This window comes from Lepisosteus oculatus, chromosome 3 (genome assembly GCF_040954835.1).
Source record: "Lepisosteus oculatus isolate fLepOcu1 chromosome 3, fLepOcu1.hap2, whole genome shotgun sequence".
In the NCBI taxonomy this organism is placed as follows: domain Eukaryota; kingdom Metazoa; phylum Chordata; class Actinopteri; order Semionotiformes; family Lepisosteidae; genus Lepisosteus; species Lepisosteus oculatus.
The window spans coordinates 28,055,988-28,074,884 of record NC_090698.1 but is presented as its reverse complement, the minus strand read 5'-3'; the positions used below and the strand labels follow the sequence as shown (position 1 = coordinate 28,074,884).

Here is an 18,897-nt window from a genome sequence, read left to right as displayed (position 1 = left end):
CACTTATTTCTAAAATTCTCCTTGTATATTGCATGTGATGATGTAGACATAAAAAAATAAGTTAAATCCGTGCTGTCTCTGAAAATATTAGTGGAGAACATCCACTTAACACTTTTTAAAATAGATATTGAGGAGGCCCAATAGATCCTCCACTGAATAAATGGACTCCCAAAAACTCCCTTTAACCCACATTTAAATTTCTGATTCTGCATGTAGGCTTCAAGATTAAGCCCAAATAAAAGTCGCTTTATTTTTGTTACAACACTGAGAATGAAAAATAAATTTGGCTCCTATATATAGAGTACAATATACACTTTACAATTTATTATTCATTTTAAATAATCTCTGAGATATTTAGGAGTTGTATTCCTCCAATAAACTGCTGATTCAGTGTCTCAGCTTCATAAGTGGTACACAACGACAATAAAATACATTCTTTACAGCTTGCTACAGAGTACTGGGAACTACAGGGAACATTTAAATAATAAAGAATGTTGTAAATAAAACCAACAGCCACTTTCACAACAAATTTTAAAGAGCATTAGTTTATTTCCTATTATCCACAGGTTACCTCAAAACAGTTTAATTATATACAAAATCTGGAATGTTGAATAAATGCATATCAATCATTTCATTGTAGCTGCTTACAGAGAAACCTTTGAAATTAAAGAGTTATACAGTAAAAGGGGTTGTATCTGCATTTCATTTATTGCTGGTTTTAAAAATGTATCTCACTAATGCCTTATGTATTTTTGAAGTATTTACACATGATTAGTAATGCCTAAATCACAGACACAATGTGCTAAATAAATAAAACAATATGCTGCAACATGATTTAATCTGAGCATTTTTTTTTTTAAAAAAGGAAGAAATTCTTTAACGATTTGGCAAAAGAAAGCATGATCCGCAGTGCAATACCTAGCTTCTTTATACCTGCTATTCGTCTCTTCAATGTCATCAATATTAGAATACAGAATCTAAAAGTAGGAGATTCTCCTGCAAAGATCTATGTCCTCCCCATAAAACGTACAAAATTACCGGAGCAAAGCTAGAAATTCTTCCAAATTATCAACGTCCTTTTGTTGAGGTTATGATTTTTCACTGACAAACTGAAGATAAACAGTAATGGAGACATGCGGCTGTTAAATTAAGGAAAGAAAGCTGGCTTCCGACAGGGAAGTGCTTATATTCAAGTGTGCCTCCGGTGTGCTCAGACTCCAGCTACAGGAGCATAGCCTGTAATAGGAGATAGAAAAATAAGCCTTTGTACAAGGAGAAGCCTGAATTTTCAAAAGTACTGGGGGCAAAAAAAAATATTTAGTATAAATGAAATGTGGTGCACAGTGGGGGAAAAAAGTGCCAGAAAATGCCCAGACAAATCATAATGAGGGTGAAGTGTTTCTGTCTGATGCCATTTAGAAAAGACACAAAAAGCAGCTGACTGGGCCATCTGCCAGATAAACGCTGTACCACAGCATTATGATCCCATTATGAAAAGTCACAAAACTAATATATAAAGACATTATAAACTAAACTGTTTATAATGAAGTTAGGTATTTTAGGGTTAGTCAATTTAATGCCAATATCATTAAAGAACTGAACCTATTAAAATATATAAAATCATTGCGGAAAGTAGCTATGTTTACATGGAAGTTCAATTTTTAAGGTGACTTACAAATTGTTTTTGTGGACCTAAATAGATCTAGTAATTTTGCCAGACTGGATACAATAGCTTCCTTGTGTTATTCAGAAACAAATAGTCCATCTGATGACAAGAAACCATGACTCTTCATGGCTTCATTACTCTGCTCTCCTCCCCACTGATGTGTGGTGAGTGCACTGGTGCACTATGGCTGCCGTCGCATCATCCAGTTGTGGCTGCACATTGGTGGTGGTGGAGGGGAGTCCCCATTACCTGTTAAGCGCTTTGAGTGGAGTGTCCAGAAAAGCGCTATATAAGTGTAAGCAATTATTATAATTATTAATTAATGCACAGAATATTCTTTACACCACAGTCTCTCAGTGTGTGAAATGGTTCTTGTTTGAAGCCACATGTAAACATAGCTATTTGCTCCATTTAAAAATAAAAAACACTGGTTCAACAGAAGAGTTTAAAACAAAATAGACACCATATATAAAATTGCCCTTGTGGCACATGCAGCCTTTATCAAATATTAGTCCTGTTACCCCCCCTTTACAAATGGTGATTTGTGATAGCTACCTCCAGGTAAGTAATGAATAGTTCAATGTCTGCAAACAACAGCGAGTGACCTAAAACCACAAACTGCTGGTTTTAGGTTTGGCTGAAGGCTGAGGGGTAGGCGGGGGTTCGACACAAATCTGCTGCAGGATTTCTGATGCAAAAGTTATTCATCATCAAAAGCTTGGGGCAGTTTTGACTTTTGACTCTGGGAGGGGGAAAAAGCATATTCTTGTTTTTCATTGCTTTTCCTTACAAATTTTAAATGTAAGTTCCTATGTCTTCATTACAAAACTAAAAATATAAAATACTGTATAACAACCAAGAGTACTTAAAGGGTTTCCTTTCAGAATAAAAAAATGCAAATATTTTTCTTGAGACAATGTGACCTATTGCTATTTAACAAATGTATCACATTAGATCAGATGGACACACCTCATTAGCCATGTACATCAGTCTTAATATTGCTCAGATCACAAGGTGTGAATCAGTACCTTGCTTCAAACAGTTCTTGGTCTTCTATGGCATTACTAATCTGCGCAGTTGTATACATGCCTTCCACCTAGCATTTTTGTAAAATCTCATCTGGAATCTGGTATGAAAAGCTTTCTCTAAAAAAATGTAAAAAAGTCAAGTTTAATTTTTAAAAGGATACTTTGTACACTATGGAAAGGCAGATCATGTTTTTTTCCCCACTTAAAACAAAGGTGTCAGAAACCCTTTAATAACTCGAGCCTTGTTTGCGTTAATTCGCAGTTGTAGACCTAAGAGTTAAGCCCTTTGATACATGCCAACAAAAATGGAAAGGATCTGGCACGACCACCCTTCCACACTTACAGGATCCTCAGCAGTTTGCCAACACTGTGCCACAGTTCATGCACTTACTTTGGTTACCTAGCAACACACTTCCTGTTCCCACGTGCTCCAGGCAAGGCAAATTAAGGCCAAACAATATTTCCCAAATTTCCCCAATGTCTTTTTCACAGGTTCCAGTACTTCTGATATTTCACATTCGGAGACGTATACAGGGACATTCTTCAGTGTATTTTTCCTTTCCCGTTAAAAAGATAGTTTAACATGATTTTCTAAATAGAACATAACATCACAACAAATTACCTCAATAACATAAGCCAAATTATAAAGACACAGGCAGTGGTTTTTCATTTATTGATGCACTTATATAAACACAAACATCAAAAAAGGCTGTTCAGAGAGGTACTTTGCACCAAGTGTAGGTGAGGTGGTAAAAGCTGCTAAGCAGTGCATAACTTGATCTCAGACTGGCATGCCGGATGGCTTTTTAGAAGACAATATTGGCCACCCTTTTTTCCCCAGTGTATTAAGCAACTGAGGTCTAACACCACAGAGAAACAGATGATTCGTCCCAGACATGAGAATCCAAGTCATTAATGAACGACCACTGCTGGTGACATCCAGGTCTGTGTCACACAACGACATGTAGCCATTCAAAGCTGTCCCTGGCTATATCAACCACTGCTGGCTAGCAGGGAAATTAAAAGATTGAATCTAATCTGGCCAAAATACAAAAACTCAATCCAGCACCACATTCATCTTCACAATATGCACATAGCATTGTCCTCCAAATCTCCCACCCCCCTCCCTTACATCTACAGAAGTGGTTTTCAGCATTTTAAAAGTTAGAAAAGATGATTAAAAATAAAGGCATATACATCTAGGCCGCAGACAGCCCAGCCATCTGCTCACCGGCTACACTTTAGGCTTACTACAAGAGCTCTTTATGTTATTTAGTAATGTATATGAAGTATTCAAAAATAAACCTACAAGTCTGTACAGAAAGCACACAGGTTTGTTCATGTAGGAGTATATCATTCACTGACTTTTTGTTAAAAAATAAAATAAAATCCCACAGTGTAGGCCTTGTAAATGCCTATTTCCAGACGCGTGCCCTTTCCACTTAACACAGTGGTATTCCCCCTTCCCAAAGCTCAAATTTTCTTTTAATGGATGCAGTTCATATATCTATTTATATATAACCAGCTCCTTTGTTTACAAAAATATTGAAGCAAACATTCAGTTTGTTTTTCCCCCCTCAAGATGGTCTCTCTTGCTGGGCTTTTTCTCTTGTGATCAGGGCTCTATGCAGACACTTCTCTGACAATGACAAGTTCCACAGTATTGGGAAATGTTTTTAACAGGGAAACCGCTTGTCCATGATCAATATTAACAAAGTTGTATCCATTTGCCTGCAATAAAAAACACGAGCATTAGAACAGTCCTCTAATACATATAATTAAGCATTAACCTCTGCAAAAACGTGTGACACATACTGTACCATAAAAAAATATATTTTTAGAAAATGAACAACAGATATTTTTAAACAGTCTAAAAATGTTTGACGTGACATGTTACCAAAGGAAACACGGAAATCATTTCCCGGCTATGCTCAACAACAGTTTAATCACTGCAATTAATAAGCATAAATGAATGTACAGAGTGACTTTAAATTAATTTTAGCAAAATATAAATTATAAAATATCATTACACTGTTACAGTAAGATATGATCCACACCTATTCAATGTATTTGCTATATTTTGTTCAAAAAGCACAGAACTCTGATAATGCCATAGTTGGGAATATAAGTATCCAATGTCACTGTAGTTTGCAGAACATTGCTTAAAAGTGCTTAGTGAAAACGTGCTGGCCAGAAAATGGGTTTACATGCTCCTTGTCTAAAGGTTAAAAATTTAAAAGATATCCATGGAATTGAATCTTGAAATGCATATTTCTGCATTTTCTTATACTGTCCTGCTTTCCTCTGCAAGTCAATTGCTCAGATTCTTATATTATTATTTCAAATGAATGCTGTTTTATTGAAATCCATTATGTACACATATTGCTTATGCAGTAATAAACTATTTTATATCATGAAGCAGTCATGGCAAGATACTTGGAATACTGCTATAAACGTTCATGTATAATGGTTTAAATTTTTTTTCCATGACTGGTTTCCATTGTTCGCTAGGTTAGCAGTCTGAAATACACTGAAAATGAAAACAAATATATACTCTGATCCACAATTCAGTCTCTGAATCACAAAAAGAAAGAAAATACGTAATCATTGTTTCCTTTTTTTAGCATGAATGACATTAAAACAAATTTCAAGAACAATTGACAAAATACTGCATCTCAGTTAAATTTTACTATCTGGCAGTAAAATAAAATGAGGTGGAAATATTTCTCATTAGTGAACTATCTGATCAGATTATTTTTAGAGCTTCTCCACACATTACCTGCACAATCTTATCCCCAGGCTGCAAAAGCTTTGATGCAGGGCCCTCTGGCTGGACTCGTGTTACAAATATACCCTGTAAAGCAGATGAAGATTCATTAACAGTAATCATGAGTACTAGGCTACGAGAAGAAAACACAAACATCCATGTGTGTAAGCATAGTATATGTCTTCAACTATATGCTCAGACGTAGGGCATCAACACTCAGGTCTGATTTTCCTCTTATTTTCTTTTACTGGCATATTTAACATTAAGTATTTTAAATACTCGTGGAGGAGCTACGTCAGCTTGTGTTGGCTTGGTTGCAAACAAAAATAAAAGTTAATTCCATGCAGAAAAACATTTAGCTGTTGAGCTGTCCTATATGTTCAATATTAAATGTTAAATATGAAAACTCTTAAAATACATACATTATCCTCCGGCCGGAATGGATTTCCTCTGCCTCCGACACCACCCGATATACTAAAACCCAATTCAGGATTCTTCTCAATTTTGACATGGACCTGAAAACAGTAAGTGGCTTTATTAGAGTACAGAATACAATAAGAATCTGTTAAGATTAGAATCCAGTAGATTGGCCCTTTTTAAAAAGTCCACTAAAGAAATTCAGGACTGTGGCACAGAATAAGTACTTCAGTTCAGTACACAAGTTTTCTGAAGTACCATCACTTATTTTTTGTACCCCTCAGTTGCAAAATGTTTTTAGTTTTTCTAGAAAAAGATAGCCCAGTTATGGTTGCCCTTCCATGACATTCTCTGCAACAAGCAAACCATAAATTGTAATACCACTGTCACACTGGAAGACAACTGGTTCTTTCGTCCTATTTTCTAAACAGATGCCCCACTACGCTCTCCATGTACCATTAAAATAGCAGACGCAACCAATATACAAAACTTGAAAGGACAAATTGTAACAAGAGTCGTTCCACTCTTCTTAACCCACAGGGGCTCTGATGCCATTACAATGACCCGTTTAACTCCAGTGTTGACTCTCGTATGCCAGCAAAAAATACCTCTTTATATGGCTCACTCTCTGCACACCACATGAATGAGTTCTGCAAGAAAAAACACGGGAATTCCTTTCCATCTGTTACAAGACAGCCAATATCATCTTTCAAAATATAAGCCAGACAGGAAATACAAGGACTCAATCACACAAAAAGTCGTTGGAGGAGGGAAATTAATCAAAATCAAGAGTATTGGGAACATTATAAACATTAAAATAATGACTGACCATTTCTTCTCTATTCCCTCAAGTAATAATAGACACTGAATAAAAATGAAATTGTAGCAGCTGGCAAGGGACTCACAGGTGAATGAGCCAGGAAAATGAGTCAAAGCTGCTACCGTAGTTTCACTCAGTTACTGAAGAGTTATCCTTCCAATCTGACAATCCCTACTGATGTGCGAGTCCAATCCAGCAGAGAGGAAGGACACAGTGGCACAAGGCAGTAGAACAGAACAAATGTCCCTCAAAGCTATTCTGAATCGAATCAGTCTGACATATTAAACATCCTGCATACTGAAACCAAGGTCAAGCAAATGCTGTCTGAACTGGACCTTTACCCTCACATAAAAAAGTTACACCTACAGGCAGTGGACAAAACGTGCAGAAACCTGGGTAAATGAGGGACACCAAGTATGATGAAAGTAAGGGCTTCCACAAAGGTGTGGCTCATGCCTTCATGAAGCAACTTACATCCCAGCATGCTGAGGGTCATATATAAATGCTAGATAGGCTTTGGGTGCTAGTGAGACTTCCTCACCAGCAGACCCCAGACTGTCAGGATTGGCAACCTCACCTCCAACACGCTCACCCTTAACACCGGTGCCCCTCAAGGCTGTGAGCTCAGTCCACTGCTTTACTCCCCGTTCACCCATGACTGTACTACCAAGTTTGGCACAAACACCATCATCAAGTATGCTGACGATACCACAGTCGTGGGCCTGATCACTGACAACGATGAGACTGCCTACAGGGAGGAGATAAAACTTGCAGACTGGTTCCGAACCAGCAACATATGTTTCAACATCAGCAAAACCTAAGAGTCGATCGTTGACTTCAGGAGACAAGGAAAAGTCCACTCTCCCATCTACATCAAAGGGTCTGCGGTGGAGATGATAAATAACCTCAAATTCCTAGGTGTTCACATCTCTAAGGACCTCACATGGGCACTCAACACCTCCAGTCTCATCAAGAAGGCACAACAGCAGCTGTACTTCCTGAGAAGGCTGAAGAAAATACGCCTGCATCCACGGATCATCACCAACTTCTACAGATGTACAGTGGAGAGCATACTGACCAGCTGCATCACAGTCTGGTATGGCAACTGCACTGCATCTGACCATAAGGCACTGCAGCACATGGTCAAAACTGCCCAACACATCATCGTCAATGCCTTACCATCAATCCAGGAAATCTACAACACCAGGAGTTTAAAAAAAGCTACCAAAATTATGTTTGACCCCACTCACCCCAGTCACAACTTATTTGTCCCCCTACTATCTGGTAGAGGGTTCCGGACGCTCCAGTCGCACACAACTAGACTCCAAAATAGCTTCTTCCCCAGATCCATCAAACTGGTAACGCCCCCACTCCCTCCTATCACACTATGATCTCTCCTCACTTCTTCCTGTATCCACAATGACTGTACTCCTACACCACTACATACACGAAGACTGAATGTAAGCCAAATTTGTACTTAAAACTGGACTAGTTGTACTATTTATTAATTTTCGCCGTACTATTTTTGCCGCTTTATTATGTTTTCACTGTTCGCTGAATTACTTTTGCACTGTTTTTGTCCTGTTTGTATACTTTTCTCTGCGTATTTGCACAGTTTTTAAAAATTCTGCACTGGCACCATACTGTTGTTTACATTGTAACTGTTATTGTATTACTGTCTATTGTCTTGTCTGCTGTTCTACTTATATACTGCACTTAAGAGACTAATGAGAAACACTTTTCACTATACCATGCACCCGTGTAAGTATAATGACAAATAAAGTTGAACTGAAATGATATTATAGTGACTGACTGAGGGATGATTGATATGACATGTTTAGCAGAAGCTTCAGTCATCAAGACCTGTGATGTTTCACAAGCTACAGAGAGTCTATGGAGATGTCAGCATGTAGGTTCGGGGGAAAGACATTCTGAGAAATGGACAAAATTGGCTGGAAACACTCCGGGATTGTGATGTCTGTGCATTAATTTGAGTGCAAAGCAAAAAATTTGAAAATTTTGAGGGACTGTGACGTGAACCACTAATTTTATCAAAAACAGTCTGTTGAGAACTCCACAGAGTGGGATACCATAGTCGGGTTGAGTGTACAAATATTTTTTGGCTATCTACTGTTGCATAGAGCATACGAAGCAGTGAAGAAATGCAATATGGTCAAATAAATAATTCTTCACCATGGATGAGACTAATGGATGAGTAGTGTGCGGTGCCAACCAAAATAACTCTACAGCCCCGAGTACTCAGCTCCAACAGTGAAGGGTTCTGGTGGTTCTGTGATGGTGTGGCATACATTTTCCTGGCATGGTTTATTACAAGGTAAGGTCAATGGTTATTGATACTTAAAGTTACACAGTGATCATCTTCACCCCCTCCACCAGGGTGCTGGTACTGTGGCTAAGGATCTGCGCCTGTTGCTGGAAGGTTTCTGGTTTGAATCCTGCAGTTGGCAGAGGAATCCTGCTCCGTTGGGCCCCTGAGTTGGGCCCTTAACCCCAACTGCTCCAGGGGCACCGTATAAATGGCTGACCCCACATTCTGACCCCAAGCGTCTCTCCCTATCTGTGTATCTCATGGAGAGTAAGTTGGGGTATGCGAAAAGAAATTCCTAATGCAAGAAATTGTATATGGCTAATAAAGTGATCATATCTTCTTATATTGCACCATTTATTTTCCTCTAGGGAGGGATAACTTCAATTACAACAATGCCCACATGTGTGGTTGCCCAATGACTTGATGAGCATGACACTGATGTATTCACTTCTCAGTCATCTGACCTGACCCCAGTTGAGCATTTATGGAATGTTTTCCACCTCCATCTACCAGGCATGGGCTAAGTGAATTTCCTATGGAAGAAATCTGCTCCATTCCTGCTGCAGAATTCCAGACTTTGGCAGACATTGTCTAACAACAGAGGATTACAAAGCCACCGAAAGGCAGACTCAGCAGTAGCAGAGTTTGGGTTTAGATTAGACCACAGAACAATATGCTGCAGAATTGCAGGATGTGTGGAATCATGCAGGTAACATTGAAAAAATATCCAAATACAATGTTATGAAACGTTAATTTGGGATTGAGTAAAACTGAAGTGTTCTCCAGGCATCAAGAAAGCTTTAGAAACTTCTTTGACTGACAACCTTACATGATGTCATAATTGAGTCCTTTTAAACTTGACTCAGCCAACAAATAAGCTGTGAGAATGTAGGTGCAATTGCTTATTTTATACTTTAATGAAATGCCTGCATAATTAAGTTTAAAAGTATGTTTTTTATTAAGTCCATTTATACATTTAATAATCTGAAAATGTCCTGTCATTTATTAAGAATGAAAAGTTCACACATTTCTTCATCTTAAGAAACTATTATGGTGTAAGGTGGCTTCTTTTAGACTGCTACCATTATTTATAAAAACACAAATTAATGAACAAATTAATCAGCTAATGCTCTTATGGCTGGGTAGCTTGTTCCAGACTCCCACATCCTTTTGTGTAATGTCTCCTTCTCTAGGTTCAAATGCACTTCCCCTTAGTTTGCATGTGTGTCCTCTGTTTCATGTTTTACTGTTCATTGAAGAAGTACAGAGGTCGACGTGGTTGATGCCTTGAGGATCCTGAATACTAATAAGAGAGCCTCTCGTATTCTTATTTGTTCAAGACAGAAAAGATTCCGTTATTTTAGCCCCTGACACTCCATTGACCAACTACAATTTTTACTAGGATTTTTATCACCTTCTGAAAATCGAAATACAGTACACCACATCAGGTGCTCTGTTTGTATCCGTTACAGCTGTAGCATGGTTAAGAAGTATGTTACTTAAGCAAGACCCCCCTTGTATACACCCATGCAGAAGTCTACAGAAGTTTGCACCACTTTAGCAAATTTTCTGTCACTGGGTATTACCTCTTTATTGAGTGAGTGTTGGAAGACTTCTATTCATGGTCTTTCAATAACATCTCTTGTTTCCTTAAGTATTTTTTTTACTGGACTAAATGCCAGTAAAATGCCAGACTAATGCTGCAAGGCCGTACCTCCTGCTGCAGAACCTCCTGGGGTGGCCGGGTAGGGCCCTGTGGATGCTGGGATACTTTCAGCATTAAGTAATCGATCAGCTGCTCCCTGGAGGGGTGTCGGGCCACTGGTGCCTGGGCGGGGAGACAGTGCCCTTGGTTACAGTTCATTGGCGGTCGGGAAGGCGGACACATTTGTCCGTTTGTCAGAGGCACCTGTAAGAGATGAAGATGTATTCTTCTCATAACCTGACATTCATCTTTTAAACCAGTAGATTCTAGCAATTTCTCTTCTACAATGTGACACAAGATGGTGATTCTGATAAACCGGTTTGGGGTACAACACATTGCTGGGCTGACAGCCCATATAAGAGTCCATGGAAAAAGAGTGATTTAATCAAGTCACTCAAAACATTAAGCTTGAAAACATAAATGTAAAAAAATCAGGAAAGTGCTCAACTAAGCCATTAATGAATGGAAGAAACACCTTTGAAAATCCAAGTAGGCAGAAAGTAAATAAAGAATTAAACAGTGAAAGATTTAACTTTGCACTTGAAGATGTCTTAACATTTATCAAGTTGCCCCTCACAATCTATAAGAGGTGTCTTCTGGCTTCCTCAGTACTAGCTGATGAAAATCTTTGACTCAACATCTACTGTTGTAGACTCAGTAAATAATTTCCTCCTAAAAGATGGTAATGGAATTCAGAGAAAAATGAATTTAGTTTGTTAGACCTTGTATTACTGTTTGCTCAAGGATGACAGACATGTTTGTGGGTTTTTGCTCAATAACCTCTCCAGAACCACCCAGGCCCCTGCTCAAGTTTTCATATATTCTGTGTGTGTAAGCTATGGTACTTCAATTAGCATTTGGCATTAAATTAGTATTAAAGAAAAATAATCCACTGTTTGACTCAAATGCAGTCCAAAAACATCAAACCATGCTAGATGAACTTTAAATGTGTAACATTATACAAAGAAAAGGACAAGAGGGCACATTCAGTATTTTGGTTCTTCGGTTTTAAGCAAATAGTGTTAATTCATCCATTTTCTTTCTAGTCTTCTTTATGTACAACCATACTTATGGCCCAGAAAGAAGGATTTCTTAAACTGCTCAAAGCCCATTAGATATAATCTCTTTCTGCACCAAACCACTGATCCCAGACCAAGGGAATGTCTCCTTCCTGGCTTTTCCTGACTCTGTGACCATCATCACAACCTGTCAATGGTATCATACCAGCAAGCTGGATTTACTTTAAGAAGTAATAGAACTGTTTTTGGCAGTGGCTAAATATGAACAAAACTGCAAAACTTAACTACTACACATATTCATATATTTGCAAGTGGTATGCAAGGAACCTTATTTTCTATGTTAAGAATACAAGACTGGAAGTAGAGTTACAAATGAAAGGAAGTCATTGGCAAATCTGTAGCACATTTAAGCTCCTCTGGTTGCTTTGTCAACTAAACAGAAGGTCTCATCCATTCATGAAATGAAGGAATGGTATCCACTTTGACAACATGGCTGGGTAGCATGTTGCGGACTTTCACAATCATTGAGAATAGAAAGCACTTCCTGTTTCCAGTTTTAAATGCACCTTAGAAGCACAGCTAAGCTGGTCCTCGTGTGTATATTCCTGCTTAAACCAGAGACCGATAATCTTGTTTTGCAAGGTCGCCATGCAGCGTGACTAAATAGCTTCCTCTCCACATGTAGAAATAAATGTTCACCAGTCTTTTTGGCACAATGACTATTCTGTGAATATTCAATATCACAACCTCGGCCAGGCTTGCTGCTGCTGTTTTCACAGCTAACAGCATGTGGTAGCATCTGTTCAACTGAAAAGGGTTCAAGATGTTTTCCTTTAAAAGAAAGAACATTCTAAACCAAATCACATTGCCTTTGGTCTAGAAATCAAAATATAAAATCTATATTGTTAGTTAAATAAGAGAAAAATTCCTGCTTCTAATAGTATGCATGTCACTATATTATTGTAATGGTCACAGCCCAGAACATAAACCTTAAAAATTAGAATTTGTATTTATGCATTTTAACATTTCTGTTAAAATAAAGCTATAATTACAAATCTCCTTCTTTCAACGGTCAATCCGACTTGATTTACTGTGTATAGTGTAAATCCCTGATTGCATTTTAGCAAATGAAAGAATAAATTCAGCTTTCATTTTCTTAGTGTTAATATCAAAGATATGCAAATACAGTGTAATTAAAAGGCTTCCTGTATGTTAGGCATAAACAATTTGACTGTTTTCTTTTGATTATGTTGGTTTGGCATGTTTTACTGGGAAGCAAGTTGTCAACTTTCTGTTTTTTCCTATTGAAAATCAAATGTTCTTAATGTGAGCAGCACTGTGTTGCAGTGGTTAGTTTTGCTGCCTCCCAGAACTGGAGCCCTGGGTTCAATTCATGTGGTGCTGTCTGAGTGGAGTTTGTATGTTCTCCTTGCATTTGTATGAGTTTACTCTGGGTGTTCTGGTTTCCGCCCACAGACCAAGGACAAAGTGGTAGATTAACTGGCTTTTGTAAAATTGGCCCCAGTATGAGCAAGCTTGTGTTGTTTGTGTGGGCCCTGCAATGGACTGGCATCCTAGCCAGGGTGTATCCTGCCTGGTGCCCATTGCTTGCTGGGATAGGCTACCACCGCCTGCTACCCTGTATTGGATAGAGTGGTTGGAAACTTAATGGATGGATTTCCTTATCATAACAGATGTATCAGTCCTATATATGTGAAATATTTAAATACTAGAAAAAGCTAGAACAGTATGTTTTGTACAGAAAGTCTTAAAATGACAGAACATGTGATTATATTTAACAAAGCCTGGTGATGCTGTCATAATGCTAAATCTGGTAACAGATTTACAAAAGATGTCTACTTTTCAGAATTATTTTAATATTCGAGTTATTTCTTACATTTACCTTTAATTTATATTAATATTGAGCAGTATTAATAAAGTATAAAAAACACAAAGTACAGTGAACACACTCCAAGCTGCATCACCGAAGTCAGACGTTCTGTTAAGGGAGATAAATTGAGTGGAATATAACCTAGTGTCCTCTTTTCTCTCATCATTCACATGCATTAACTTAATTCTCCTTTCTCAAATTTCATAGAGATTTACCAATGTGCAGTACTGGGTTTGCGAAAGATTTGTTTTTCCCCATAAGAAGTCCTCATTCCAATCATTCTCAGAAACCTCTGAGATTAAAATCTGAGTATGTTCCCATAGGGTGCAGTATTTCAAGTGGTGAAATGAAAAGGTAACATTCTGTGCAAAGCTTTGTGGAAAAAATGGCATTAACTTGAGGAATTATCAGGAGAAAAACTATATCTGTGCCTTTGTGAGCAATTTATTTCTTCTGGCCGTTTTATGTATCATGGTAAGTGGCAGAAAGACAGAACAGTTTCTTATAATATACTGAAGTATAAGCCTGCTTGAATATATACTGATACAGCTTGAATCTCATTACAGATGCATCTCTTAAGCCCTTCTAACACATTTATATATGCAATTATTTACTGGTACCCATAGCTAGTACATTCCTAATGTCAGCTATTTAAAATAAAATGTGTTGTCTTATCTTATCACTGTCCATATGTTGTGGCTTATTTCCAAAATCAGACTGTTATCTAATATTACAATAATACTACAGTACACATTTTTATATAGCTATGTAATGCCTTGCAAAACTACTCAAGACTGTTAGTTTGGTGTGTCATTTTATGAAATTACCAAATGATACACACTGCACCCTGGTTTTGGTGCCATTTTCACCCACTCTTCTATGGAGATTAACTCAGGGCTCTCTCAAGCTGCTTGGCGATCGCTTATGGAAAACAGTTTTCAAGTCTTCTCACAGATTTGGAAAAAGATTCGAGCCAGGCCTTTGACTAGGCCACTCAAGGACATTCATGCTTTTATTCTTTAGCCACTCCAATGTGGTTGCGGCCTTGTTGAAAAAGTGAATATTCAAAATGAGTTTTAAGCATTTAGCAGACTGAACCAGGTTTTCATTTAGTATTTGCCTATACATTGCTCATTCTACTTTCCCCCTCTATCATAATAAGCTTTCCATTCCTTACTGAGGAAAAGTATACCCATATAATGATGCTGCCACCACCATGTTTGACTTCTTTCCTGAGTTTCGGGAAAGCCCAATCTAGGCAGTGTCTGGAGCTTTGAAAAGCCAGAAATTAGGCAAAAGATACCAAAAATAATCACTTTATCACTGACTTGCACGAAAAGCTCCTCATTCTTCTTCATTTGAGACTCTACTGGAAATTCACTGCTTGACTAAGGAACCACACAAAGACAGGAATTTTTATCCTGAGACCATGGAAACCACTATTACAGCACACAGACTAATTGTATGACTCATTAACTGTTGACTTACGTGACGTTTTCCAAACCAAATGGTGTAAATATTTATGCAATCATTATTTTTAATATTATCTATTTAATTAGTTTTACTTCTTTTGAATGTGTGGTGTTCGTTGTGTACTGTATATTACACATTGACTGCTACTTTAAAGAGTCATGACTGCAAGCTTTTAATCACCAAAATGTAAAACTGTTTTAATACATTTTCTAGGTACTGTGTACTGTATTACAGTAATAATATAGATTATAGCTTATATTTACTATTAGAGATTTAATATTATTGGTATTAATATTCTTGCAAATAAAGAACTGAGATGACTGATGTTGATTTAATTTTGTCCACCAAAAAATGGTCATTATTTGCACTGCAAATATAACTCCAAACAATGAGCTACATTTTGTGCACATCAGTTTAAACGATTTAATGTGCTTAAAAAAAAAGAACCAGACCTTCTGAGCCTTTCCAATCTCTGTCAGCTGATGACGTAAGCCCAAAGCCAGATTCACATTGCGTTCTGGTTGACAAACCAGAAAAACCTTCAAAGTACTTACTTTAATTCATGTGAGGATGAACAGGGGGAGAACAAGTGGAAAAATAACGGTAATTAGGGTGGTAAATTAGATTTCCATCACCCATTCCCCTGGTAAAACAGACAGTTCTACCTAACTATAAAATTGGTAAAAACATCATAAAGGCTGTTTCTCTTCAATCTGCTGTGAAACAAAAAGATCACAATTAGGTGTTTACTGAAGACAAGTGTGTGAAGAGAGAATTTAGCAATACAAAGAAACATAAGAAAGGTTACAAGTGAGAGAAAGTCATTTAGACAATTTAACTTGTTAGTTGATAGCATCTGACCAATCCAATAGCTAGTCACGTATACTAGTAGTAGACAAAACCATGGAAACACCTCAGTAAAATATATTGAAATTAAGGCAACACAAGTATGGCTCATGAGTTAATTAAGCAAATAACATCCCAGCATAAAAATGCTGGACTGACCTGGTTGCCTATAATTCTTGCTAGCATGGTCGCAAGAGGAGATCTCAGGGACTTTGAACAAGGGGTAATTGTTGTGGTGCTTTTAGCTGCAGCCTCAGTGTCCAAGAAAGCTCAACTTGCTGATGTTTCACCAGCAACAGTGTCTAAGGCATAAGCATTCGAAGCACAGGTATCGGCTGTAAAGGGTGTACTCCAAGATTGTGACATCTGAGCATTAATTAAAAGTGCAAAGCAAAACAGGGCAGCAGATGCAGAATAACCGACTGCAAATTTCAACCTGGGGTGTGAGCAGTCAGTTTAATCAAAAACAGTCTGCTGAGAACTCCACAGAGAGGGAACCAACCCCTCATCATAGCTGGCAATGCACATTTATGAGTCCAGTGGTACACAGGCACTTTACCACCAAGGAGTGGACACATGTGAAAGGTTCCAACTGTGAGGGATTCTGGTGGTTCTGTAATGTTTGGACCACATTTTCCTGTGTTTTTGGCACAGAGTGATCATTTTCACTTCATGTGGCAGCACTTGTGTCCTGCTCGGGTGGATGTCTTCAAGAATAATTATGCCCCCATTCACCGAGCACATGTGGTCACCCAGTAGTCTGTTGAGCATGACACTGATGTAATCCATACTGTATACCACAGCCTTTTCTTTCACCAGATCTGAGCCCAATCAAGCTTTTATTTGATATTCTGGGATATTGGATGTAAAACAATTTTCTACCTCCATCAACTAGGCATGACTTGTTACAGCACCTACAGGCCATGCTAATTGCAGATGGAGCTCCACATTGTATTAAGTGATTTGTACATACAATAATTGTAGTAGTGTTTAATTTTAAAATATATATCCTTGCCAAACTGTGCAAAGTGCCTTCAGGTTTGCAGTTTAGGGATGCAACTTCTGTCTCAGGCAGAAATTACTTCCAATAATAACTCAAATCTCAGGATGGCTTTGCTATAGTTTCTTGTATTGATGAATTTAAAAACTGGTGAATTTAGAGTGCTGGATTGATTAGATTAGATTTAACAACTTTCATTCACCAAAGTTTTCCAGTAAGATCCTCACTTCCAAAACATCCTTTTAGAATACATTCTAATTCAAATTTAAAAATTAAGATCCATTTAATTTATACAGTGAAGTAGGAAAACGAATGGGATACGTTATATCGTATTACCAGCGAACAATAATGCTGGTGTAAGTAATGAAAATTCAGTTTTAAATGTCTGCACATATACAGTACATCTATGTAGTGAATGTGCTCTCTGGTTTTCCTTTCATTTGACTAAATAAAGAAAACAGATAATATCTATGAATTGTTTTGAACAAGAAAAGAGTCTTGATACTTAACCAAGCAATCTATTTTTTCTCTTTCACTCACAATAACCTTTTCATACTACTGTATGAGGATTTCAATAATTAGTTCAAAAACACCGCTCCCCAGACAAATAATCACAGAAGAACATTTAATGAGTTTCTTTCATTGCTTTATCCCCAAGGTTGTAAGCAGATACAACCTAATATAATTACTAATTCCTTATGGATAAAATAGCCTTCTGAATGAAAACAAAATCCCAGAAGGACAGATAAGGCAATTCCATCCTTTTCAGTGTATCTTGGCTCCAATTTCTTGGCAAAGTGTTTAAATACAGGATTTAAGGGTTTAACTGTAGTTTTATGCAACAGCTGAGGAATAATGAATTATAAATGCCGAAAACCCTGAAATGTAAGTGCCACTCCTTAAAATAAAACATTCACATTTTCTGTATTTTAATAATTCTCATAAGGGTGCAGAACTATCTGCTTACAGTGTAATTATGAATGAATGTGTAAAAAGGCAGCTAATCAATCAGCTTAAGAGCACACAGTCACTATTAATTATGGGAAAGATATTAGCTTTGAACTCTGAAAAGCAGAACCATCTAAATACACTCTAAACCATGATTGATGTATACAGGTGAGCAGTCACTGTTATGCCCTTATTTGCCCTTGCATAGTAAATAAGCTTGCAAGAGTTATGCAGCTTACAGTATCTTTCAGGGTTATGACATGCTCTAAGAGAAATTAATCATATACAGTACATCTATGACTTTAAAATCCTTACATCTAAGACTTTAAAATCCTCATGCTCACCTACAAGGCTTTACATGGCTTGGCACCTCAATACCTGTCTGAACTTTTATCGCCCTACTCCCCACCTCGCAACCTCCGCTCTTCAAATTCTGCCCTCCTTACTGTCCCCCAAGCCCGTCTACATTGTATGGGCGACAGGGCCTTCTCCTGCTATGCCCCCAAGCTCTGGAACTCCTTGCCCAAGGATATTAGAGAGTCACCTTCTCTAAACTCCTTCAAATCCAGACTCAAAACCCTCCTTTTCAGAAAAGCCTTTACTTAACTGCTTCCATTCTTCACCCCTCTGCTCTTCTTAATACCATCTTCCACGGTCTCCTCTATTGTTATTGTTGTATTGTTGTAATTATAATTGTGTCCTGTCTTGTGAAATTTTCTTATTTATTGTTGTAGTCTTCTTATTTATTGTTATTGTCATCCTGTAAAGCGCTTTGAGAAGCCACCTTTAAAGGCGCTATATAAAATAAAGTTTATTATTATTATTATTATTATAATAATCACTAGGCATCATTAGAATTAGAGATAGCACAATAAGAGCTTATTTTGCTTTTCAGCACTTTTAAAAAAGTGGGAGAAACCTAATATTAATTTAATAATTTATATTATACCAATTTATATACTGTATACTAACATCATAAAGAGTTATA

The 18,897-nt window shown here is 37.5% G+C and overlaps 1 protein-coding gene across 7 annotated transcripts in view; it reads right to left on the bottom strand.

Annotated features, from left to right (window-relative positions):
* Window positions 1-526: 526 nt before the first annotated feature.
* The window catches only part of erbin (erbb2 interacting protein), a 136,017-nt gene continuing 117,646 nt past the window's right edge, over window positions 527-18,897 (bottom strand). For 6 of the 7 annotated variants that reach the window (XM_069187084.1, XM_069187089.1, XM_069187085.1 and 3 more), the window contains 4 exons: window positions 10,742-10,936; window positions 5,884-5,976; window positions 5,474-5,548; window positions 527-4,425 (listed from right to left, as the gene is read on the bottom strand). In XM_069187084.1, coding sequence (XP_069043185.1) covers window positions 4,318-4,425; window positions 5,474-5,548; window positions 5,884-5,976; window positions 10,742-10,936 — 471 coding nt within the window. In that variant the 3' untranslated portion in view covers window positions 527-4,317. The remainder of the gene's footprint in view (window positions 4,426-5,473; window positions 5,549-5,883; window positions 5,977-10,741; window positions 10,937-18,897) is intronic. The other variant, XM_069187090.1, reaches the window with a different exon arrangement.